This window comes from Arachis ipaensis, chromosome B04, assembly GCF_000816755.2.
Source record: "Arachis ipaensis cultivar K30076 chromosome B04, Araip1.1, whole genome shotgun sequence".
In the NCBI taxonomy this organism is placed as follows: Eukaryota; Viridiplantae; Streptophyta; class Magnoliopsida; order Fabales; family Fabaceae; genus Arachis; species Arachis ipaensis.
In genome coordinates, this window is record NC_029788.2 from 2,575,558 (window position 1) to 2,601,211 (window position 25,654).

At 35.3% G+C, this 25,654-nt stretch overlaps 2 protein-coding genes across 6 annotated transcripts; both read left to right on the forward strand.

Moving 5' to 3' along the window:
• Positions 1–11,013, forward strand: LOC107638241 (SART-1 family protein DOT2). 4 transcript variants are annotated; one of them, XM_016341416.2, is made up of 13 exons: positions 1–265; positions 449–1,274; positions 2,928–3,051; positions 3,142–3,196; positions 4,543–4,656; positions 4,735–4,831; positions 4,930–4,996; positions 5,618–5,677; positions 5,916–6,528; positions 6,875–7,269; positions 8,246–8,466; positions 9,734–9,818; positions 10,449–11,013. In XM_016341416.2, exons 2-13 carry the CDS (start codon positions 457–459, stop codon positions 10,521–10,523), a joined length of 2,724 nt encoding a protein of 907 aa, XP_016196902.1. In that variant the 5' UTR covers positions 1–265; positions 449–456; the 3' UTR covers positions 10,524–11,013. The 4 variants fall into 4 exon arrangements, with proteins under 4 accessions (XP_016196902.1, XP_020976078.1, XP_020976077.1 ...); XM_021120419.1 differs by having other exon boundaries at positions 5–265; positions 401–1,274; positions 4,912–4,996; XM_021120418.1 differs by having other exon boundaries at positions 6–265; positions 4,912–4,996.
• On the forward strand, positions 11,786–25,654 carry LOC107638239 (DExH-box ATP-dependent RNA helicase DExH3; the record flags this gene model as incomplete). Of its 2 annotated transcripts, XM_016341414.1 has the most annotated exon segments (19): positions 11,786–12,078; positions 12,529–12,683; positions 12,855–12,942; positions 13,040–13,276; positions 14,236–14,331; positions 15,045–15,233; positions 15,422–15,581; positions 15,681–15,811; positions 16,903–17,073; positions 17,942–18,214; positions 18,600–18,794; positions 20,860–21,063; positions 21,627–21,696; positions 21,794–21,942; positions 22,575–22,883; positions 22,987–23,046; positions 24,700–24,852; positions 24,952–25,062; positions 25,246–25,654. In XM_016341414.1, coding segments are annotated over 19 exon segments (3,337 nt in total), but the record flags the coding sequence as incomplete, so codon positions are not given.

Below are 25,654 nucleotides of genomic sequence, written 5' to 3' on the forward strand. Positions count from 1 at the left end.
AGAAATAACAAGGTTCAACCGTTCAAGAGAATTATCGACCCAAAAAAAGAAAAAACCGTTCAAGAGAATTGAAATTTAATTCTCTTTGATCCTTTCTTTCGTTGCATCCTTTGTTCTCAGCTCGCACTTCTAAAGTTCCCGAATCTCCGCCGACTGTGTGGCTGAGACAGGAACAGGCAGCATCGCATCTTCCCATCTCCGGCGACGGTGACTCTGTCTTCCAGCGGCGCAGCGACCTTCGTCAATTTGAAACCTCTCGAGAGAGGTAAGCTCTTTTCGTCTTCAAAGGGTTCCATCAAACTCTTCCTCTTCTTCGTCATTCAATGTTTTAAGGCATTCGCAATGTCCTTCTTTACTAGCTTTTCTAATTCGTTAACTTTAACTTAAGAATTCACTCTAGTTTTTGAAATAGGGTTGTGGTTATATATTAGTCTGGTTCTATCTGTAGAGGTTATCATGGATGTGGAGTGGTCTGAATCGCGGTACGAGGCCCGTGAAGGTAAAATTGATAAAGATGATTCTCCGGTGAGAGAGCAATATGATGATGATTTGGATGAGAAGTCTAGCAAGCACAGAAGTAAGGATAGGAAGAAGAGTAGCCGAGGAGATGAGAAGGAACATCATCGAAGTAAAGACAGGGAACATCCAAAGAGGACTACCGACGAGGCGAGAGAGGTAGAGAAGGACAGAGTGGCTGGCAGGGAACGGAAGAAGGAGGATAGGGACGAGCGTGAGAAGGACAGGGGAAAAGATAGTAAGGCTAGGGACAAAGATTATGATAGAGAGAAGTATAGGGAGAAAGAGCGCGAGAGGGACAGGGATAAGAAGGACAGGAGTAAGGATAAAGAAAAAGATCGCGAGGCAGAGAAAGAGAGTGATCGGGCACGCGAGAAGGAAAAGGGAAAAGAGAAGAGTAGGGATAGGGATAGAGAAAGGGACAAGGCGAAGGAGAGGGAGCGCGAGAAGCATAGGGATCGAGAGAAGGAGAGGGAAAGCTATAGAGATAATGGAGACAAGGATAAGGGGAAGGATAAAATTAGAGAGAAGGAGAGGGATACAGATCGAGATAATAAGGAAAGGTCAAGAGATAGAGGAAGTAGAAAGACTCACGAGGATGATTATGAATTGAGTAATGATGATAGAGCAGACTATGATGACAAGAGAGAAGAAGAGGTGGGCAAGATAGCAAAGGCTTCAAAGCTCAACGAAGATGAGAAAGATGGTGAATCCTCAGCACATCTGTCATCAGCAGAACTTGAAGAGCGCATCCTGAAGTAAGTTGATTTGTTCTTACTTGATAAGTTTGCTTGCATTTATTTATTTAGTTACTTATTTTTGTAGTTTGAACTCTTATCAACTGGTTTAATTTGCGATATAAGTTTGAGATGTATTGCTTTTTGCTTCTGGAAAGTTTATTACTATTGGGATTATGTTCATGATGTCAGGAGTTCTTTTGTAGGAAGCAGGAAATATGAAACTCTTTGTTTTAGGATACTCTTATTAAGAGATAACTTTTGATAACTTACGTACTACATTATAGAGAACGTTCAAAAGTATTTTCTTTGAAGTTTTTGTTTTTAAGATGTCGGTTAAGCAAATAGCATGTCTTGCCATGCTATCAAATCAGTAGAACATGTAACAAGTAACATTTAACATAGTGGAAAGATTTAAGGAAGCTACATAGAATAATACAATAAGTTGATGTTAACATCTAGTGCTTCTGTATTAGAACCAGAATAAAAGGAATGGTAAAGTCCTTTCTTTTTAAAGGTTAAAAAATGAATGTCATTTTGTTTTGCTTGGGTCTTTCTGCTTAATTAGTTTGTGTAGCGTCATTGAGATTGCTTATAAACTACACCCAATACTTTATTGCTATGTCATCACAAGGATGGTAGAATTCACTTCATTTTGTATCACCAGGTTGTATAGAATGCCATTGTAGAACTATCCTTTACTATAATATTTTTCTTGTAAGATAGATGGTTTTCATATTCCTAAAATATTCTTACCCTTGATATGAGTTTTGAATTATTTATTTTTTTGTTTTAAGTGCAAGGATTTTTATTGTATCATACATTCATACTATCATATATCATATAATTAAGGTAAATACATTTACCTCCTCTGAAGTTTGGTGCATTTTGAACCTTTTTCTAAATATATACATTGAACTCCTCTGATGTAAGTATTACTCATGTACTCTTTTGAAGCATAAGTAATGAGTAATTAATTAAAGATAACAGTGATTCAGCAAGGTATATGAATATGAATATTAGCCAAAAGTTTGTATATATAGACGGTAGACCAGTTATAATATGGAGGTTCTTTTAGCAGTAGGGAAGAACAAGGGAAGGCACTGAGGGAGTGTTATTTGTGGGTATTATAAGTACAGAGAAAGGAAGGTACTTGTCATTACTAAAACAGAAGTATACTCTTTTCCTCAGAACAAATCCATTTCCTTTCTTCTTTTCTTGAAACCTTCAAAATTCAGCTCAATGATTCCAGTCACCTGTTCCCTTCCCATTCCTCCCTTACCATTTGAATATTTCATAAAATAATTTTCTCATTGAAAAGATGGTAGAATCGCGTCTCAGGTGGTTTGTACATGTGGGAAGAAGACCGACAGAACACCCAGTCAGGAGGGTGGATGAGATGGAAGATGGACAAGGGGTGAGAGGCAGAGGAAGACCATCCATGAGATGGTCAAACGAGATCTACATGTAAACGGTTTCTCTGTAGACATGATACATGACAGAACTCAATGGCGTCGTTTGATTCATGTAGCCGACCCCACCTAGTGGGACAAGGCTTTGTTGTTGTTTGTTGTTTGAATTTTATCTGTCTTGAATGTTGATACTAGCATTTTATGTCAACCTGTTGGTTTATTGTTATATGAAATTTATTCTTTTGGCAATATTCTTTTTAAGGATGAAAGAAACGAGGACAAAGAAGCAATCAGAAACTGCCTCGGAGATCTCGTCATGGGTCAATAAAAGCCGTAAGCTTGAAAAGGAACGAGTGTTACAACGCTCAAAGATGTTTGAGGAGCAGGTTAGTTTCTTTATCTTCAAATACAATATGTTTGCAAATTGGTATTTTCACAATTTACATATGTAATCAGTGAAACACAATTTTTTATAGGACAACATTGCTGTAGAGGGAAGTGAAGATGAGGATACAGCTCAAGACACTGTTGGTATATTTCTTTCCTTATTTTCATCCTCCCCATCAATGAAAAATGATAAGTTGGAAACTTAAGGTGCGCCTGATTTGCATTTTCATCGTCTATTTTCATTTTCAGAATTTTCTGTTCTTAAAATTTGTGAAGGAAAAAGAGAAAACAAGAGGGGAAAACAGAAAATAGGATTTTATTGTTTTTAGTGTTTTCTCCTTTTCCTTCATAAAATCCTAAAAGCCGAAAACACTGAAAATAAAGACAGAAAATAAAAACGTGTGCCAAATGCACCCTTACTATTTCGAACACTCGATTTGTTGGCATTTTTGGAAAACCTTTAGGAAACAGCTGCAGACTTTTTATGTTAAGGTGTAGTTTCTGATATCCCAAAACCATAGTTTGGGTTAAAGCTTCAGGAGACAAGCATTGTTTTGAAATACTAAAACCATGTTTCGGATTTAAAGCTACAAGCATTTGTGCAAACCATGACATGGAGCTTTTCTAAATGCTAAAGATGATATAAGTTGGCTACTTCTGCACCTTTCAAATATGTGGATACAGAAAATTATATTGTAGATAAATGAGTTTAAATAATTAATAAAGCATAATGGATTCATTATCAAAAAAAATAACGGATTCATATAATTATCTAAGGAGCAGTATTTTAAGCATCATCACATATTTACTAAAAGATAGTCCCTTGTAAAATAAAATGATATAAAGAATGTTTAAATTATACGAGTTTCTCTCCTGGTGTGTGTGTTATGTGGGCAAATTCAGAGTCAAATTTACATATGTTTTTCATTGTCCTATAGCTGTTGTTTTATGAAACAATTTATTTAGCATCTTTGATGAATGTTGGGTGTGCCCTGTAACCCTAGTCCAAGTCCTGTTAACTGGGATTGTGGTAGTAGAAAAGAGGCAAAATTCTTGTGCTACTATTTCGACTATTTGGTCGGAGCATAATGCACACCCCTTCAATTACAGATCTTTTAGTAAGCATGCTTTATGGGATAGGATTAGATGTCTAGCATCTATTTTTGGTGTAAAGTTCTTGATCTTTATAAGGAAATCTTTTGTTTTGTTTTGCTTTTGTATAGGGAAACCCTTATCAAATTTTTTTTTTCTAAATAATATAAATTTTATAATTTCTCTATTCTTACAATTTCAAATATTGCTAAGAAAAATTATTCAAGAATAAAGCTTAACTTCAACGATACTGACACAATTATTAGTTGTGATAAACTCTGCAATAGAACTGCTACAAAATTGGATTTATTGTCATTTGAGACTCATTGATGATGCCGCATATCTCTGATTGTTGATAATTATGGGGTTAAACAATGTATGTTGACTGCATTTGGCAGATAATCTTGCGGGGGTGAAAGTTCTTCATGGCATTGAGAAAGTTGTGGAAGGTGGGACAGTGGTTCTGACCATCAAAGATCAGCCAATACTAGCAGATGGTGATATTAATGAAGGTACTCTAGTTGGTTCATTTTATAGTATTCAAGTACGAAATCTGTTAATGACATGAGTTTTTTGTTCTCACATGGCAGATGTTGATATGCTTGAGAATGTGGAGCTTGGAGAGCAAAAACGACGAGATGAGGCCTATAAAGCTGCAAAAAAGAAAACGGGCATATATGATGATAAGTAGGTTGACCAGTATATGTATTATTATTATTATTATTATGAAAATAAGGGTTAAAATATAAATCAGAACTTTCATGAAGCTTGGCTCTCAATTTCAGGTTCAATGATGATCCCTCTGTGGAGAAGAAAATACTTGCCAAATATGATGATCCAGCTTCAGAAGAAGTAAGCTTTTCTTTCTTTTTACATTCTGATGGTCTAGAGCACGAGTCACTGAAGTATACTAAGTATTGCAATTCCTGTTCTCTTAGGAGGGAGAAACAGCACAGCATAGATTTAAAAAAAAAAACTTTTAAGAATAGGAATATTACAATAAATTCCGAGAATTCAATAATACAGAGCACAGGCACTTTGAGGTCTTGTTCCTTCCTGCCTAAAAGAAAATGAAGAGAGGAGAAAAAAGGGGGAATCTTCTCTTCAATTGCTTTGATGAAGAGAAAATGAAAATTATTTCAGAAAATTATAGTAAAGAACAGGATAAAATTTAAAAAAATCTCTCTCTCTCTCTCTCTCTCTATTTTTGTCTTGGAAAGTGGAGGTACCCTCACTAATATTTTTTTTTAAATTTCTCTTTTCACATCATTCTCTCACATTCAATTATAATCCCCCAATTTGAATATTCACATTCCTTTTTTGGTATACCACGTGGCCTGATACATTGTGACCTCTATTTTCCTTCCTAGACTAATGGAGAGGCCCAGGGGTCCAGCACATTCCATAGCCATAGATGTTCTGCGGATTCTTTCTTTCAATGCTTTGACTCCTCTGAGTTATTTTTTTATTCAGGGTATAACTTTGGATGAAAAGGGAAGATTCTCAGGTGAAGCCGAAAAGAAACTTGAAGAGGTTGGTTATGATTTTTTCCCCAGTTACATATATATGAAACATGTTGAGATCAGTTAAAGATAGAGATCGAATTTTCTGGGTATAGGAGCTTGCTATGACCAGAAGATTGTTTTCTTATCGTTTACATCGATACCTATCTATTATTCTTTTATTATCACTTCTTCCTCTTGGATACAGCTCAGAACTGTTTTGGTCACATGATGTATCTGATGCATATCCTTGTTATCCCTATTGCCAGTTGCGAAGAAGGTTGACAGGTGTTTCAACAAATACTTTTGAAGATCTTAATTCATCGGGAAAGGTATCATCAGATTACTTTACTCATGAAGAAATGCTTCAATTTAAGAAGCCCAAGAAGAAAAAATCTTTGCGCAAGAAAGATAAGCTTGACGTCAATGCCCTTGAAGCTGAGGCTATATCTGCAGGATTGGGTGTTGGTGATCTTGGTTCTCGGAAAGATGCAAGGAGGCAAGCTATCAAGGCTGAGCAAGAAAGATTGGAGGCTGAGAGGAGGAAGAATGCTTATGAGGCTGCTTATGCTAAGGCAGATGAAGCCTCCAAATTACTTCGTTTAGGACAAACAAACACTATGAGGACAGAGGAAGATGAAACTCCAGTTTTTGCTGATGATGATGAAGATCTTCGCAAATCCTTAGAAAGAGCAAGAAGACTAGCTGTCAAAAAGCAGGAACAAGGGATATTTGGTCCTCAAGCTATTGCAAAGCTGGCCACATCAAATCACAATGATGAGACTGTAGATGATCAAAACACTGGAGCCGGAGAATCACGGGAAAACAAGGTGGTCTTCACTGAGATGGAAGAATTTGTTGGTCGTCTCCAGATTGACGAAGGTAAATTACAATTGTGTATTTCTTATTTAATTATATCCCCAGAAGTGTGAGTTCCCTTATTAAATATAAAATCTAACCATTATCTTTCTTGTGCTTTAGACATGTTTTTGGATGTTCAAGATATTCGGATCAATTAGCAAGCAAAATGCTGTATTTGATCATAAGTATTCTCTGGCTTATACGAGTTCTGTTGTTCTTTTGACAGTCTTCTGTCGTGTTCTTGTTGACATTTATGTTCAGGGTGCAATAATTATGAGCAGTAAGCTCATGGAACTGTTGGAGAATAAATTATCTAAAGAGAAAGTTGATAATAGGTATATGACATTATAACTTTCTATTTTTTCAGAAGCACGTAAGCCAGAAAGCGAGGATGTTTTCATGCATGATGATGAAGATGCAAGTGCAAATGCAAATGCAAATGCTCCTGACGAAGGAAAGACTGATGAGGCTGGTGGGTGGACTGAAGTTAAAGAAACAAATGTGGATGAACAACCTGATTCAGAAGACAAGGAAGAGGTAGTTCCCGATGAAACTATCCATGAAGTAGCTGTGGGGAAAGGATTGTCAGGGGCATTGAAACTGCTTAAAGACAGAGGGACACTTAAAGAAAGCATTGAATGGGGTGGCAGAAACATGGACAAGAAGAAAAGCAAATTGGTTGGGATCGTAGATGATGAAGGAAAGGAAGAACAAAAGAAAAAGGAGATTCGCATTGAGAGAACAGATGAATTTGGGAGAATTGTGAGTCTTACATGTCCTTATCTTTTGCTTTAATTATAATTTTCTTTTCTAATATTATTTAGGTTCAGGGATGAAAAAAGATTCACATTAATTTGCATTGAATGAGCTGATACCAAAACATTACGAGTTTGACCTCAGTCTACTAATACCTAGTCAATGTTGCTGTTTTATAACTGAGTAGTTCCATATCAATTCATTTGAGCATAGAAATCCAAAATTTTAAGGGAGGATAACTAGGTGAAATGAAGCACTGTCAGGTAATCATTTTATTGGGGGAACATAAATAGAGCCCACAGTTCCCAGATGCAGTTGGTCTATGTCTGTATGCTCTATTGATATGTGTAGGTTATGGTGTGATTTCTTCTAATAGCCAATAGGAATGATGACATTTTGTAAATATGTGAGTAGTGCAATTCTTTTGCATGTATGTGTTAGGGACTTGGGTATTATGCAGTGTCCAAAGTCCAACATCGAATAGTATGAGATACTTGACGTTGTATTTAAGGGGAGTGGTTCTTCCATTTTAATAGTTAGCTTTAAGGTGTGGTTCCCCATTTTCTTGGGTGGTTAACAATGGTATTAGAGACTAGGTTGTCGGTGGCAAAGGGCTACCTTTAGGTTGGATTATGGTAAATACGAAATACGTCGGTTCTTTAGGGCCGGTGTGTTGTTAGGTACTTGGGTATTATGGGGTGCCCAAAGTCCCAAATCAAATAGTAAGGGATGGTTGATATTGTATTTAAGTAAAGTCGTTCTTCCTCCTTAATAGTTAGTTTTTAAGGTGTGGCTCCTCACCTTCCTTAAGTACTTAACAGCATGTGTGTATATTTAGGTTTGTGTTTTTATTTTTTGATATTTAAGTTTACACACGTTTGAGTATTTTTAGTCAATGCCTCGCACTATACATTACAATGTTTTATTTGGAAATTGTAGTGGAACATCAGATCTTAATTTGATTTCCCCTCTACTGCTGCAGTTGACTCCAAAGGAAGCCTTTCGGATGCTTTCTCATAAATTTCATGGTAAAGGACCTGGTAAGATGAAGCAAGAAAAGCGTATGAAGCAATATCAAGAAGAATTGAAGATGAAGCAGATGAAGAGTTCAGATACTCCCTCACTGTCCGTGGAGAGAATGAGGGAGACTCAAGCTCGATTGCAGACTCCTTACCTTGTTCTTAGTGGTCATGTCAAACCAGGGTATGTTCTTGACTTCAAAGACTAAAATTTGCTGAATTTTCAATAAAATTAGTTGTTATGTACTTTTAATAAAATTCCTGGATTGGTGAAAAAAGTTGGAGCTGCAATGAGGGACATGCTTTCTTAAATTGAGACTATAATTTCTCCCTTCCCCTAAAGGATACTTCTTTTTTCAGTAACATGTTGCAGTTAGAACACTAATGTTTGAATGCTTAGAACACCAGTTGCTGGTGTTAGTTTACTGTTCTATATCTCATTTATGGTTTTCTGTACAAGAGTTACCTAGATAATAGATATAGCATAGGTTTAGGCTGCTTTTTAAAAGTGTAGTTGTTTGGGGATATAGGTGCCCTCAAACAACACTACTCATCACCTGAGGGGTATTTCTATTATGTTGAAAGATTCCTTGTCAGATTACAATTAGTATATGATTGGTTTCCTGCTCCGTTTTCTACTTATTTCATTTTATATTTCCACATTATTACTCTTTTCAGAGCCTTCATTTCATGCTGGGATAAGTGTTTGGCATTGCATATTAGCAGTTCTGTAGGTGGTGAACTTGTTTTTGTTTGGCTACTTGGATAAAATTACTCTCATCTCAAAACATCAAAAGCTATCTCATATTTGAATTCCAATATACAGTGGAATAATATTTGGCTTGAAACATATGAGGGATGTATTTATTGCTCCGACAAATTCCTTGTCTTCACTGTACCAATATGATTGGATCCATGTCCATTAAGGGTTGCTCTGGAAAATGTATCCAATGAAATTTTTTCTCTTTGTCTACTGTCTGATAAATTCACTTCTCATTTCAAAACCCCAACTACTATAATAGTGTATCTTATGTTTGATTTCCAGTATTCACTGAAAGTCTAAATTGTTTTCAGCTTGAAACAAACTCTCTTATCCTGGTTTTGTCAGTGATAAATTCTTCTGTCTCTGCATCTGAACTCTCTCCGAAATTCCAGAACTACGTTTTCTTAAAGAAGTGTTTTACTGTTTTTGAGATCTGTTATGCTATCAACTAAGCTACAAACCTCAAAACCAAAACATCATCAGATTGTGCTGGCAGTTGGAATCTGATGAAAAACTAGTATTTTTCCTGACTGATATCCCAGTTAAATTAAAGTGTTTTTTTCCTGTATTGTGCACATTTCTGATAATTTCAATATTTAAATAAATATAGCAAATATTTTCATGGTAGGTTTTCTCTTTCTCTCATTTTCTCAGTCAATATACTCACGGAAGTTGTTTTTATTCACAGACAAACTAGCGACCCAAAAAGCGGTTTTGCTACAGTTGAGAAGGATCTTCCTGGGGGCTTAACACCCATGCTTGGTGATCGGAAGGTAATATAAAGCGTGCAATATTTTGTTCTGTCGTGCATAATTTTGCATTAAACCAAGAAGGAAACTACAATAAGGATATACATAGGTATAACTGCATCTCACCATATTTGTTGCATTTTCATTTTCTCAAGATTCTATTATATTATATTTGGTTTTCATTCCAAGTATTGTTATAACAAGCCCTGCCAAACTGCCATGACCTATGAATGTTCAAGTGTCCCAGTGAATTCTTGTGGTAGCTTTAAGCTAAAAGATATATGATTTTTTAAGGCTAGAAGAAATACATTTGAATGCTTACCCTTCAAAAATTGATATATCTTGTTTCCTGTATAGGTGAATGCTATTTGTAGGAATGTTTAGAATTCCTAGGAAATCTGAGACGCACTTTTGATTCGAGTGTAGAAGCATACTACTGTAATCTTGTTTTATGCACTGCTCTATGCTGATTACATTTGGAGCTTGTTCAGTATCTTTGATCCTGGAACTTCAAATCAGTTTTTAGTGTTAGAGATGGTGAATGTTATAGTTACCTAGCATGTGGTTGAGTCCTACCCATCTTTAAGCATAATTTGCATTCAATTTGAACAGATGCATATTTTCTTATTAAAGTTCGTTTTTCACTTGTTTCAGGTAGAGCACTTCCTGGGAATTAAGAGGAAAGCTGAGCCATCAAACTCCGATACCACCAAAAAGCCCAAGACTTGACTCCTTTTTCATCTAATTATGTTTATGTTATGCTAATAGCCTAATACATGACTGTATAATGCCTTCATCTATTCTCTTGCTGACAGCAGAGATGAGCGGAAATTTCATCCTGTTTCGGAACTTCAGATTTTGTTGGCAAATGGCAAATGGCAAATCATGATATTCTGGCAAGATGTCCATTGGTAACTTGAATGTAATTAGCTGTCTGAGACTGACGGCTGGGCTTATGTTTTGTCTCCTAAGATCCTAGATTCCTCTGTAAAAAAAGTTCTAAAAAAAGGAAGAGCTTCGTTTTAATCCCAAGCTAAATTTTTGGATATCATCTATCTTGGGTTGGAACACCTTTCATTCGTTTGTTTCTCGTGTACATTTACGAAGTAATCTATCTGCAATCATGGTATCGTAGAACTAATTGTGACAAATATTAATCTGGGTTCCTAATCCCATGAAAATTATGTCTTAAATAGAATGAATACTACTTTTGATATGAGCGTTTACAATTCCAATTATAAAGGATGTAAATTATTTGTAGGAATGAATTTTTTTTTTTCAATTATTTGGTAAAGTGTGATATTTTATTTTATATTTTTTAAGTGAGATTAAGAAAAAATATATGAAAGAAAATATTAAATGGTAAGAGATTATATTTTATCAAATAATTAAAAAAATTGTGAAAATTCACTTTAGGTACTAATCGATGAAACTTAATTATTATTTTTAATACTTTTTAAATGCACTTAAGTTGGATTACTAGTATTAGACCTAGAGAAATAATTTGGAACAAATTTAAATTGTTCCATCAAATTCAAATCGTTGTGCTTTTTTGTTGCTTTATTAATTTTTTTGGTTACCTAGGTATCTTTTATCTCGGTAAATTAAGGACTAATTTATTGTGGTACTGAACTTCATTTAAGAATTGGAAAAGTATAGGTAGACAATGAAAATACTGAATAATATGAACAATGAATATACTGGATGTTTAATTCACTGGGTGTGCAGATGGTTATCATAATATTAAGATTTAGGTGAGTAATTTAAGGTGTAGTGTATTTTTATTTTATTGAGCCAATTTTAAAGCATATTGTTTACAAAAGTTATTGTCTACCTAACAAAGTCAATATCTAATACTTATTTAAACGAACTAATGAGCTAACTATTAGATGAATCTAATTTGGTTTGTTGGTTTATTATTAAGTCTTAATTGGCATTAGATTAGGGAATCAAATTGTTTTCCGTATAATCTATAATTAAGCAACGCTTGCCGTATTGACAGCTCTAAATTTATTACTTACTCCCACGGAGCAATCCACCTTATTCAGCTGAAACACTCAAACGGCGGTTGAAGGTAAAGCCGCATCGACATGCCTGAACCTCAACAATGCATACTTTTCTCATAGCACGTCTGAGGTGCCTCCATCTTCCCAAAAATCACCTTTCTGTTCCTTACACTTTCAAACTCAGATTCCAACGTTTCATTTCAACGCGCCTCTTCTCTCGTTATGCATTCGAGCAGTTCTCCGACGATGAATATGACTGCGATTTCGAGAACCACCACGTATCTTTCTTTTCTTAATTTTTATTTTTATGTCTCATTTTTTTGAAATATACTTTGGTGCTTGGTTTTGCTGGAATTCTATAATTTAATACTTTATATCTGTCTTTTGATTGCTTAAATCAAACAGAATTCGAATTTGACCTGAAGTTTGTTCTTTCATTACTGAAATCTTCTTGGCATGGCAACGTAGTTGCTATCATGTGACAAATGCTCCTTTTTTGGTTTTTTTAATTTTTGTTAAGTAGCGATTTTTTATTTGAAGTTAATGTTATGATGAATGTTTGCTTCTGATACTGTTTTGATTTAGCAGTGGAGTTGGAATTTTTGTTATTCTTCCTATCAATATTCTATTCTTAGTGATTATCTTCTGAAAACCATGATAAGCTTTGTCATAAGGTCATTATTTTGTGAATTCATTAGTTAAAAGAAAATGGATTGGTTATATTGCAGGCATCGTCCACAGTGGTCAACGTGGATGAATGGAAATGGAAACTCAGCATGCTGTTACGCAGCGAAAAGGACCAGGAGATTGTATCTAGAGACAGAAAAGACAGGAGAGACTATGAACAGATAGCTAATCTTGCCAAACGAATGGGACTTTACAGGTACATTAACAGATATTTATTTAGGCGGTGTGGAATGAGCTGCAAAGTTGTCCCATTGCTTGAAGTATCTTCACTTTGATTGACTTTTGATGGTTAAATTCAAATTGCAAATGAAGATCTGCGTGTTTTTATCAATCATTGAATGTTATTGTCATTTACTGTAAAATACAGTGAGTTGTTTGGGAAAGTGGTTGTTGCAAGCAAGGTGCCTCTTCCTAACTACCGACCAGATTTGGATGACAAACGTCCACAAAGGGAGGTAATAACTTGGGTTGGATAGGTATGGTGGGGTGCTTCAAATTATAACAAGATTGGTGTCAGCATAGAATATTAAACCTAATACTTCATTGTTGCAGGTGGTGGTTCCACTAAGCTTGCAAAGAAGGGTTGAGGGTTTGTTGCAGGAGCACCTTGATAGACTTCATTTGAATTCTGAAAAGGCAATTGGCAAGGGGGATTATGTTACACCCCCTGGTCAGGATAAAGATATAGATTTGGATGAAAATGCTGATTCATTTGTGGATGGATCTGTTATGGAAAAGGTTCTCCAGAAGAGGAGTTTAAGGATGCGTAATATGCAAAGATCTTGGCAGGTTTTGCTTTTTTTTGTTTAGTTTATTGATTCTGTGTTGCATATTTTCTTTGGTCTCACATGCTTGAATTAGTGAGTAATTGTCACAAGTGCGACTCTGTTGTGTTTATTCTTATAATTTGTTAATTCATTGCTCGTTTTGGATTTCATATCTGATTTATCAATTGAAAGGGGTTAGTTATTCCAAGTTAGAATACAAATGTTGACAGCTGAAGAAAATGCACCCTATATCTCACTTGATTCATACATGCCACAGGAAGAACCCTTGTTCTTATTTCCATTTTCTTGTCAACTATATTGTTGTTCTTTATTGTTTAGTCTCTTTCATAACCTGTGGTTATTTAGTATGAGGAAAAAGGAAAAATCGTTTTGTTAAAAAATATTTTTTTAATTGGTCATAATTGATATTGTTGCTGCTCTATTTCTTGGCTTGGAGCACTCTTGGTAAGCTTCTATAAAGGAAGTATTGTAATTGGCAGAGACTTTGTTAATCCAAATTGCATTTGCATTTTGCATTCCACCTTTAAAATTTTCCCTAGAAGGCTCACCGATTAAGGTTTTTGCTTGTCTGTGTTAAAAAGTTTTCAAATGAAGCCATTTGGTAAATGCGGTTCAATAATAATATCATAGATTCAGAACTCACTTTTCTCTATTTTGTCTCTCTTTCTCAAATTCTTGATAACTACTCTGACATAAGGTATATAACTATGATGTCTTGGTTTCAGTATGTTCTGTTCGGCCTTCTTTGTGTATATCCTCGTCAATCTCTGGGTTTTCTACCAACAACTCACATTGAATTGATATTCTCAGATGACATTTTAAAGTAAACAAAAAGAAAGGATAATACACATATTTTACTGCATGGCTGCCCTTATAATTATATTTTATGAAGTAGAATGCCCTTGAAGTAATTTATACATTTCCTTGGCTCAACATTATATATTTTGTACCCATTTATAGGACTCACCTGAAGGAAAGAGGATGCTGGAATTCCGGAAGTCTCTTCCAGCATTCAAAGAGAAGGAAGGTTTACTTCAAGCTATAGCTCGGAATCAGGTGTGTTTGCCAATTGTATTTGATAAAATGTTTTCCAGGATCAGCTATCTGTGTGTTTTATTAGTTTGGACTTTGAAAATCAACAGTGTATGATATTCAATTCTGTATGTTAATGCTTAATTTGGAAGATATGTACGTCGACATTCCTATCTATATCTATATTTATATATAATACAAAATAAGAAACAAATACAGCTTTTACTTGCAAGAACAATAATAAAGATTCAACATAGCTAAATAACTTAAGTCACATTATTTCCTCCTAAAGATTACTATGCTTTAAGCTTGTGAGAAATACCCTTTACCGATAATAAAAATAAGGAACACCATTAAAGATAGCTGAGGCAGTAGCTTGAAGTTTCCTAGCAATGTAACAATAGACACAAGTCCTCCAAGTTCAAGAAAATTTAAAATCCTGAATAAAGTAGTAAATTTACCATTGAAAAACTTTGAACTTTGAAACAAAAGGCTGCTAAGCTATGTACTTAATAGAATTCTCATCATGATATGCTGTTTTGAGACGAGAAGCAGGTTGTTTTTAACAATTTAACCTCATTTTGTAATTATTTAACTTGAAATCTTTCAGCTAATGAACTTCAAGCACTCCTGTCTGTGTTTGTAACTTTTCATGGGATGAATTGAAAGTAGTGAACAAATTTGGGGCTCCTATGCAATTAATTGATTCCGTATCTTTATGAATATTTGTCATGCAGGTGATAGTAATATCTGGAGAGACTGGCTGTGGTAAAACTACTCAAATTCCTCAGTATGTATTAGAGTCAGAGATAGAGTCTGGCCGTGGAGCATTTTGCAGCATTATTTGCACACAACCTCGAAGGATATCTGCCATGGCTGTATCTGAGAGAGTGTCATCTGAGAGAGGCGAGCCTCTCGGTGAAACAGTAAGCTCTGCCTTTTAAGGAAATGGACCAAAAGACATGCATGTAATGTATGGCAATCATGAATACAAATGTAATTTTTCATGCAGATAATAAAACATGGATATAAACTACTGTTTCTTTTCAATGGGTTTTTAAAATTGGGGATATCTTTGTGTTGCTGCTATACGACAACAGAGGTTTTTTGATAGGTTGGTTTCAAAGTTCGATTAGAAGGAATGAAAGGAAAAAACACCCATTTGCTCTTTTGTACCAGTGGTATATTACTTCGAAGGCTGCTGAGTGATCGAAACCTGAACGGTATAACACATGTTTTTGTTGATGAAATTCATGAGCGAGGCATGAATGAAGGTAGTTTCCCCTATTCACATAATTTTTAATGACTTACAAATAGCTAGGGAATTAATCAAGTAGGTTTATGTTTTCTAACTATGATGTTATCGCTGTCAGACTTCTTACTGATTGTGTTGAAGGATCTTCTTCCACGTCGTCCAGATTTAAGATTGGTTCTAATGAGTGCTACCTTGAATGCTGAGCTTTTTTCTAATTATTTTGGAAGTGCACCAACGTTTCATATTCCGGTATGCTGATCTCAAGTTTATTTTTTATTTGAGCTTTATTTGTATTGACTCTTAAACTTTCGAGTATATTGGCTTACCTATCATAGCTATTGGTTACTTATCTGTATTGAGCATGCATTGACAACTTAAGATATATGCAGGCGGTTGGGTGCATGCAACCTTATCTCCAAATCGATGCTTAATCTGTACTCCATTAAAGGCTATTTTAAACCATAATATATCAGTTCTATAATCTGTTTGTAACATAGGTCTTAGTGTGTACTTGTCTAAGCTTCCAAAAGCCCCAAAACTGTTATCAGCCAGAGTAAAATGTTCTGTATTCTGTTTGTAACATAGGTCTTAGTGTGTACTTGTCTAAGCTTCCAAAGGCCTCAAAACTGTTATCAGCAAGAGCAAAATGTTTTGTTTTGGAGACTTCAGTCATTTCCTTTACAGTGTCCAAAAGCTGACACATTCACTTTGGTCACCAATATTTGTTTAGAAAACTAAGCAGTTTTGGGTATCTCAAACTTGCTTGATTTTTCTACAGATTCTTTCAATGGTTTTTATTGCTTTTTAAAATTTAGAGTAATCCCCAGACACACTACATACTGTAGCAATAGAAAACTTCTACCTGAAAAGTTGTGAAATGTGATTAGTGCATAACATGATACTTTATATCATTTGCTTTTTGTTTCATGAGAATTTTACTACGGGGCATTTTAGTTACAAAGTTAGTTAATCTGTTGGCATGTGGTTACAGGTAGCCATACCAGTTTGTGATTTACAACACATGTATAAATTCTGTTTTGATGCTTCAAATTCAATATTGGATACAGTTTAACATTATTATAGTCTCGAGTTTTCCTCACTACTCACCCCTCTGCTTTTCTTTCTATGATTATGAAATCTAATATAATAGAACCAATACAAAGAAGTCTATTGATGGTATAGCTTACTAGATTGTGGAAACGAATTGTGAATCTGTGCATTCATCATTTCCTTTATAATACTACAATGCTTATATATCTCTTCCTGTAATTTTAGTTACATATGTGATTAATGTTTATTCATGAAAACAAATGTTTTGAGTTAATATGTTCATTCCTCAGGGCTTCACCTATCCTGTGAGAGCTCACTTCTTAGAAGATGTTTTGGAAATGACTGGGTATAAGTTGAATTCTTTCAACCAAATCGATGATTATGGTCAGGAGAAAATGTGGAAAACACAAAAGCAGCTAGCACCGCGAAAAAGGAAAAATCAGATCACTGCCCTTGTTGAGGTATGAAACTTAATTTGAATGACGGTTGAGAAAAGTAGTGAGGGTCTCCCAAATCCTTAAGTGAGAAAGATTTGTTGAGTAGAAACAAGGTTACTAATGTAGGTAGAAGAGGAGCCAGTGAGTATAATGTCATCAACATACACAAGAATGTAAGGATGTGTGAGGGGTTGCTTTCTTACAAATAAGGTGTCGCACCTAGTGTTAGTGAAACCGAAGCTACGAAGGGAGGCTTTGAGTGTCTCAAACCAGGCACGAGGGGCTTGTTTGAGCCCATAAAGTGACTTGTTGAGTTTACAAACAATGCAGATCCGTCTGAGAAGCCTTCGGGGTTCGGGCTTATTCATGTAGACGACTTCTGTTAATATCCCATTGAGAAACGCATTATTAAAATTCAGTTCCCCAGTGGCTAGCAATGAGTTAAAGCTAAGGTCAGAATCACTCAAATGGTGGCTGGCTTCACCATTGGTGAAGATGTCTCTGAATAATCCACACCAATCTTTTATGAACCTTTTGGCAATTAGTCAAGCTTTGAATTTATTAATGCTGTCATCTGGGCAGCTCACTTTATTACTTGCATCCCCCATCACAAGGTTTGGGTGCCAAAAAAATTGTATTTTAATTTTGGACTCAAATATCTTCTCTCGGAACACTGACAGATACAGCATGAAGTGTTCTTATTGTTTTACAAGTTCAATAGTATTCTGTGAATGATATGCAATTGTTTTTTTTTTTTTTTTTTTTAATTTAAAAGAAAAAAGAAACTGACCAAGCTTTTAGATATTCTATTTTCACTTAAAAAACTGAAACTGATTTCTGTGAACTGCATTATGTTGAAAAATTAAGATGTTTCTTTCGTAATTTTGGACAGGACGCACTTTCTAAATCGAGTTTTGAGAGCTACAGTTCCAGGGCACGTGATTCACTAGCAGCGTGGGCACCTGATTGCATTGGATTTAATCTTATTGAGGCCGTTCTGTGCCATATTTGTCGTAAGGAGCGACCGGGTGGTGTTTTAGTGTTTATGACTGGATGGGAGGATATAAGCTGTTTAAGAGATCAGCTTAAAGCACATCCTCTCTTAGGAGATCCGAATAGGATTCTGCTTCTAACATGTCATGGTTCAATGGCAACTTCCGAACAGGTTAGATATTTCCTTGCTCATACTTTTGGATGTCATTCCAATATCTTGTACTGCCTTACTCTTACTTTATTCTTTCTCTTTCTTCTGATTTGTTTTACTAATGAAACTGTCCTATCTTATTCTAATAACTAATGGAGTTAAGTTATTTCTCATTTTCTTAGATTATCTAATGTTTCACCATTAAAACTTGAATTATATAAAATAATAATGGATTGTTCTGTTTCATTGAAGTACTTTTTGGCTAAATGATGATATATAATCTGTTGTGTATTTTGAGGGACATATGTAACCTTTCCATTTTTGAAGGTTATAATTGATAATTGATGATTAATTTTTAATTTCGAACTAGATAAGTGATTTGTTCTTTTGTCTTCTATTTATGTAGAAAATCATATTTGAGAGACCACCTCCTAATGTAAGGAAAGTAATACTTGCCACAAATATGGCTGAAGCAAGTATTACAATCAATGACGTAGTATTTGTAATTGACTGTGGAAAAGCAAAAGAGACCACATATGATGCTTTGAATAACACCCCATGTCTACTACCTTCTTGGATTTCACAAGCATCTGCTCGTCAGGCAAGTATGCATTCTCCTAAGTTATGTTCGTTGCATTTTCTTTTATTCTAATTGTTACATGATTATTGACGATGCACTCCTATTGAATATCTCTGTATTGCCTATTACGTATTTTAATATTTTTCTTTTCTTTTTTCCTGATAAATATAGCTAGGTTATTCGACTGAAAAATAGTGTAGCCTTTTGTTGCTTCTTTATTTTATAAAAATGTTTGCAGTCTCACCCTTGGTGGCGGCTACTGTGGCTCCCTGACCTAGAAAAATCTGATTACAAGTCCTAGGTCACTCTCAAGAACTCATGTTCCAAGTCTGTCTACCCTTGTCTTCCATTGCCATTTACATTATAGGAACTGTGGTTAAAGTCTATCCACACTATCACTTCACCTCCATTGGAATTGTAGTGGTGGCGGTTTATCTGTGGAGGCTACCCACTGGCCATGTGGTGTGCACAGGTTGGTGTAGGTGAGTGTGGTGGTTGGAATGGAGGAGTAGGAGTAAGAGGGAGATGTTACTAGGAATGGTGAAGGAATGGAAAATACGGTTGAATTAGACAGAGTGAGATGTGCATGTAGTTTGATCTTGGGTTATTCGAATACCAATGCACCATCAACTATCACCTGCCTACAAGGAGATAGTTCAAACAGGCTGTGCTTTAGGGTTTGCTGTGCTTTAGGGTTTCCAGTTCAGTGTGTGACGAGAAGACTTAGCTGTTTGAGCTGGAAACTTGTTTGCAAGGGTTTGTGGAAGTTGAAGATGTCTCCAATGCTCCTTGAGGTCTACTACCTGATAGACATTATCATGCCATCACACTCTTGGGAGCTGGAATCCCAAATATTTGATCCTACTGGTGGTGCATTTTACAGAAAGATGGAAAGATTGTTGGTGATATGTAGAATTTAGTATTATGTTGCCTAGGAAAGGCCACTACTAAAGCCTTGTAATTTTAGTAAATAGCAAAGATGAAGGGTGGAGATGGTGTGGTTTACAGGGCTTTGAGCAAGGCACCTCAGCAAAGAAATTTTCCCAATCAGACTATAGATTTACTTGATTAGTTGAGAGGGACTAGTTGGTGAATGTCACCACAGGCTTCCTTTCTGATAAAATTTATTTTTCTATAAATAAATAGAAAATGTAAGCTGTTCTTGCTTATTGCTGTTCTGTATTTTCTCAATTGAAGGGAGTGACATTAGCTTGTACTCCACACTGTATCTTCTCAATTGGTGTTCAACTTTATTCTTCCATTTGATCCAGAAAATTTCATGTAGTTATTGTAATTTTTCTCCCAGATTTCCAGAAAATTCCCCAACAATATAGATGAATTCTATGGGGGCCAAGAACTTTTGGCAACACTTAACAATGTAGGTAAATTTAAGGTCATATATTCAAATAATATAAAGTGTGACCTTAAGTTTAGCTACACTTTTTAAGTGTTGCCAAAGTTTCATAGCCACCATAGAATGTAACTATATATATGTTAAAAATAAAAAATATTAGAAAAACAATCTAAATCTGATGGGAAAATAAATATAAGGACTTAAATAAAAGTTAATACCAAGAGATTGCAAAATAAAACCCTAGGATCATGTATCTGAAATACGTCCCTTAGGATCAATATCCATTTGGATAGACCCAGATTGCAATTTTTCTGTCGAGCTTTTTTTTGTTGTTCTATAAAACACAACAGTAGGATCTTTATCATCCCTTTTAGCCATGTTTTCACATGAATTTCAGATTGATTGGAACAAACACAAGTGAAAATCCAATTGAAATAGACACTAAATCTCCATATAGGAGCACCAATAAACTCATAACAAGCACACAAATCCACAAGACACGATCTTATTTTATGGCACGAGTAAAAACACCACAAAACTCATAATAAGTACTAAATCTCTAAAATTCGAAATGTTAAGAGAGCAAGAAACGGCTTCACCCATTCACAATTGAATGTTACAAGTAATTGTAAATGTTGAGTCATTTTGTGCTGTGTGTTCATATGGTATACTTGCGTATTGTATACGCCCACACTTGCAACTAACATTCTTATTTGGCTTCATTGATTGCAGAGAAGGGGTAGGGCTGGTCGTGTGCAGCCAGGAGAGTGCTATCACCTTTACCCTAGATGTGTTTATGAAGCTTTTTCTGAATATCAACTTCCTGAGCTGCTCAGAACACCCTTAAATTCGCTTTGTTTACAAATAAAAAGTTTGCAGGTTGAGAGCATAGGGGAGTTCTTGTCGGCAGCTTTGCAGGCACCAGAGCCACGGGCTGTAAGTGCTATTGTTATTGTCCCTATTTTATCTCTATTGCCTTTCTTCTGTATGTTAATATTAGATAGTTGTTATATCTGAAGGAAAATGTTATGCAAGAGATTGATGCATCATTGGTTTAAAACAATCATTTCTTTGGATGAAATTGTGAAAAATATTTAATTGAGGAACTATTTGCTGCTAGATCCTTCAATAAATATTGATATTCAAAGAATAATAATGTGTAGTATATTGTATTAACTTAATCAATCAATCAAGTGGTTGGTAAATTGGAAATAATTCTGGCAAGAGTTCCACTCATTTTTTTTCCTGCACAATCCATTTGGAATTCAAAGCTTTTCCTACTGTAAAATCTTTTGTTTGGACAGTTGTACTTAACAGGAATGATACTAGACGACATGCTATAACAGTACAGGTCTCCTACTATTTTGTCTCCTGATATGTGTATTATGTGTTCTATTATATGAAACTAGTGTCACTGTTTAGTTTCACTGTTTATTTCTATCCAGATTTGGGATTGTTAGGCTGTTTCTAAACTTTCCAACAAAAATTTAATGAAATAGGTCCAAAATGCTATTGATTTTCTCAAGATGATTGGAGCATTAGACGAAAAAGAAAGTCTTACCCACCTCGGTTAGTCTGTTAATTCTGTTCATTTGTGTTGACTGTTATGTGTCTGTGGCTGTTTTTATTGATTATAATTATTTCCTTTGTCTCTTTTATTCATCAGGGAAGTTTCTCTCTATGCTTCCAGTAGATCCCAAGCTAGGGAAAATGTTAATAATGGGAGCTATATTTCGTTGCTTTGATCCTGTTCTTACGATAGTTGCTGGCCTTAGTGTCAGGGACCCATTCCTTTTGCCCCAAGACAAGAGAGATGTAAGGCAGCTTATTAACTTTTGGTGCATTGTAAAATCTTAATCATTCGTATATATTGATTGGGCTGCATAGCAAGGCAATGATACCAACTCTTGTTTCAATCACTTTATGATCTAATTTTTTGGTAAAACTTGTGAGATTTTTATATGGAAATAATTTGAATGTGGTTTTATAAGTCCTTTTCGCTAATCACATTTTTAACATGATGTTGATAGCATGATCCTCTAATCACTTGCAAGCATAGCGACCTGCCTAGCATAATATGCTGGTAGTTAACATCAAATGCATTACTGATCTTATAAACCAAATGTGGGCTTGAGGAATTATTAACTTTTCTTCTCTTCGTTGACTGAGTTTGCATTTCCCATTTTGGTCACACAAGAACTCTTCTCCTGCATAAAATTCCCCCTTTCTTGGTATGTGATATTTGACGGTTGTTTCCTGTAATAGTCATTATATAATATGGTGGTGGATAATTGAGGCATTATCAATTATTTGATCCTTTCTCACTTTTTATTAGATATGCCAATTACCTTTTAGAGTTTGGCATATTATTGCTTGTTTCAAGCACTGATACAATATAAGTTTTAACTATTACTGAAACTAATTATGACTATCGTGTTTGTGTTCAGTTAGCCGGAACAGCAAAGTCTAGGTTTTCTGCTAAGGATTATAGCGATCATATGGCTCTTGTTCGAGCATATGAAGGATGGAAAGATGCAGAAAGAGAAGGGTCTGCTTATGAATACTGCTGGAGAAATTTCCTCTCTGCCCAAACCCTTCAGGCTATCCATTCACTTAGGAAGCAGTTTAACTTCATTTTGAAAGAAGCTGGCTTGGTAGACACAGATGCTAGCCTCAACAACAAATTGAGTCACAATCAAGCTCTTGTGCGTGCAGTCATTTGTTCTGGACTCTTTCCTGGGATAGCATCAGTAGTGGTGAGCGATTTTCTCTTGTAAAACTATTCTTTAATACCTATTCTTGCCTTAGAAGTTAAAATTTCATTGTTTGTTATTTATTTTTTAATTCTTCCTCTTACAGCATAGGGAGACATCCATGTCATTTAAAACAATGGACGATGGCCAGGTTTTATTATACGCAGTAAGTGCCAAAACAATACTTAGATGCCTGTATTCTTGTCGCTTTCAATGAATGTTCATTGGTTATCTTGTCCAACAAAAATCTGCCCCATATTTTTTGGAATATCCTTTCGCAGTCTAGGTTATTATTGAATTGTTGCTGCCCTTATTTGCAAAGCATCTCTGTCTGTGTGAAATGTGGCATACATTAATTTGTTGTCTACGTAAATATTGTGGGTGCTTTTTATTATTCTACTTTCACAAATATTTAGGCATGAAATTAACTATCATAGAGAATATTCTTTGCTTTATATTTCCTCAGGATCACAACCAAACCTTTGGGAGTCTTCGCTTGAAAACATTTGTTGCACTGGTTGATTTGTTTTTGGGTCTGTGTTTAACAATTGTTGTTGATATTAAATGAAAAAGTTCAATTTAAGCCTCTCTGGCTATCTTTTGTGGAAAACCTTCGGACTTGTGTTGCTCTACATTTGAGTATTATTACTTTATGGAATTATGGACACCAGATTCTTGTGGTATCAAGCTTTTAAGTGGCACCTTTTCTTATTAGTTGTTTTATATTGTATAATTATGACTAAAAGATTAATGCGTGCGTGTGTGCGCGGGCGCTCTCTGTGTGTAATCTAATCATGTTTGTTGTATAACGATTAGAATGAGTTAACTAAAATTAGAGATTTCAGTTCCATTTTCATTGAAATTACCTTGTACAATGTAATTTTACTTTAGGTAGAGTTTGTTTTGAGGTACTGAGACTGAGACTAAGAGACTGAGACTCAGTATCATGTTTGTTAGTTTAGAGACTGGTACTAAAATTTCTGTCTCTGTCTCTAAAATTTTAGTATTTCAGCACCTTCAAAAAGTAGGGACACAGGAGACTAAAATTTTTAGAGATGGAGACTCAAACTTTAATAACATTTTATATCTAAAATATCCTCATTTCAATTAATTAATTAATTCCAATTTTACCCTTTGTACAAATTAAATTAGAGTTTCATTCTTGTTTCAATTTCTGTATCCCATTTTGCACCAAACAGAATACTGAGATTTATTTCAATCTCTGTCTTTTAGTCTCTATCTCTCCGTCTTTCCGTCTCTATCTCTCTATCAAACCCTACCTTATAAATTAGTGCTGAGTGTGTAATGCTTTCATCTGTCTTTTTTGCATAGTTAAGCCAATCTTTTCTCTCTGAGACCAAACATTTCCTAGTATTTTCACCATCTTGGAGCCTTGGAAACTATTAACCTACTGTTGCTTTTACTTGAATATATCCTTGTCTCGGGATATTAGGATTGGAAAGTCATCCCTTTATCAGTCTCATTTGTTCTGCTCATGACTCTCTTTAGGGAGTTTATTTTAGATACAAAAAAAGACATTGAGCTGCCTAGGTTTATTCTTGTGTTTTTTTTATCTTCCTTGATACAATGTTTCAAATTTTAGATGGTATATTAGCATTGCATAGTTAATTAGTTATACCCTCTTTCTTATGATAATATGCTTGTCTATTAAAAGAAAAGTATTTGAAGTTATATTTCTCATCAGGTTTGAGCTGTGCTACCACTTGACAATTTTCAGTATATTATGAGATAAATTACCCTGTCCCTATATTATTTTTTTTTGTTTTTGCTCTTTATTTGTTTCTTTGATTTTGAGCAGAATTCAGTGAATGCACGTTACCAGACCATTCCTTACCCATGGCTGGTTTTTGGTGAAAAGGTGAAGGTCAATGCTGTCTTCATCCGTGACTCCACCGGTGTATCTGACTCAATACTCATCCTCTTTGGTGGCGCTCTAAGTAATGGGATACAGGTGACTTGTTCATTGATACATATGTATCTTTCTGCTGAACATGCGGCTCCATGAAATTTCAATACCTTGACATGCCTTTCCCTGATTTGATGGTTTTAGGCTGGGCATCTGAAAATGTTGGATGGGTATGTCGACTTCTTCATGGATCCTAATTTATCTGATTGCTATTTGAAGATGAAGGAAGAGCTTAATAAGCTTATCCAAAAGAAGGTTAGCATATATACATTTCCTTGTCTTTCAAATCCTTATTTAATTTTCAATTCAAGAAAGTACTGCAGGATGTCTGTAAATTTCAAATTCGTCTAATAAAAGTTATTGTTAACGTAACATAAAACGCAATTTGTGATTGCTGGTGAAAGTTACATCAAGAGTAACAATTTTGTGCTTATGCAGCTTGATGATCCTAGCATTGACATTCACAAGGAAGGAAAGTATTTAATGCTTGCAGTTCAGGAACTGGTTACAGGGGATCAATGTGAAGGAAGATTTGTATTTGGCCGTGAAAGCAGGAAGCCCAAGCCCTCTAGCGACGAGAATAGATTTACAAAAGATGGTACGAACCCCAAGAGCTTGTTGCAAACACTGTTGATGCGAGCGGGTCACTCGCCACCTACATACAAAACAAAACATTTAAAGACAAATGAATTTAGAGCATTGGTGGAGTTTAAAGGCATGCAATTTGTTGGCAAACCAAAGAGAAACAAGCAGCTTGCAGAAAGAGATGCTGCTATAGAGGCATTGGCTTGGCTGACTCACACCTCTGACAATTATCAACAAGAAGATGATAACTCTCCTCCTGATG

Coding starts and splice junctions, on each gene's coding strand:
- LOC107638241 (XM_021120419.1), top strand. CDS start 457: ATGGATGTGGAGTGGTCTGAATCGCGGTACGAGGCCCGTGAAGGTAAA. Junction 3,052..3,141: donor CAAAGATGTTTGAGGAGCAG/GTTAGTTTCTTT, acceptor AATTTTTTATAG/GACAACATTGCTGTAGAGGG. Junction 6,529..6,874: donor TCGTCTCCAGATTGACGAAG/GTAAATTACAAT, acceptor CTATTTTTTCAG/AAGCACGTAAGCCAGAAAGC.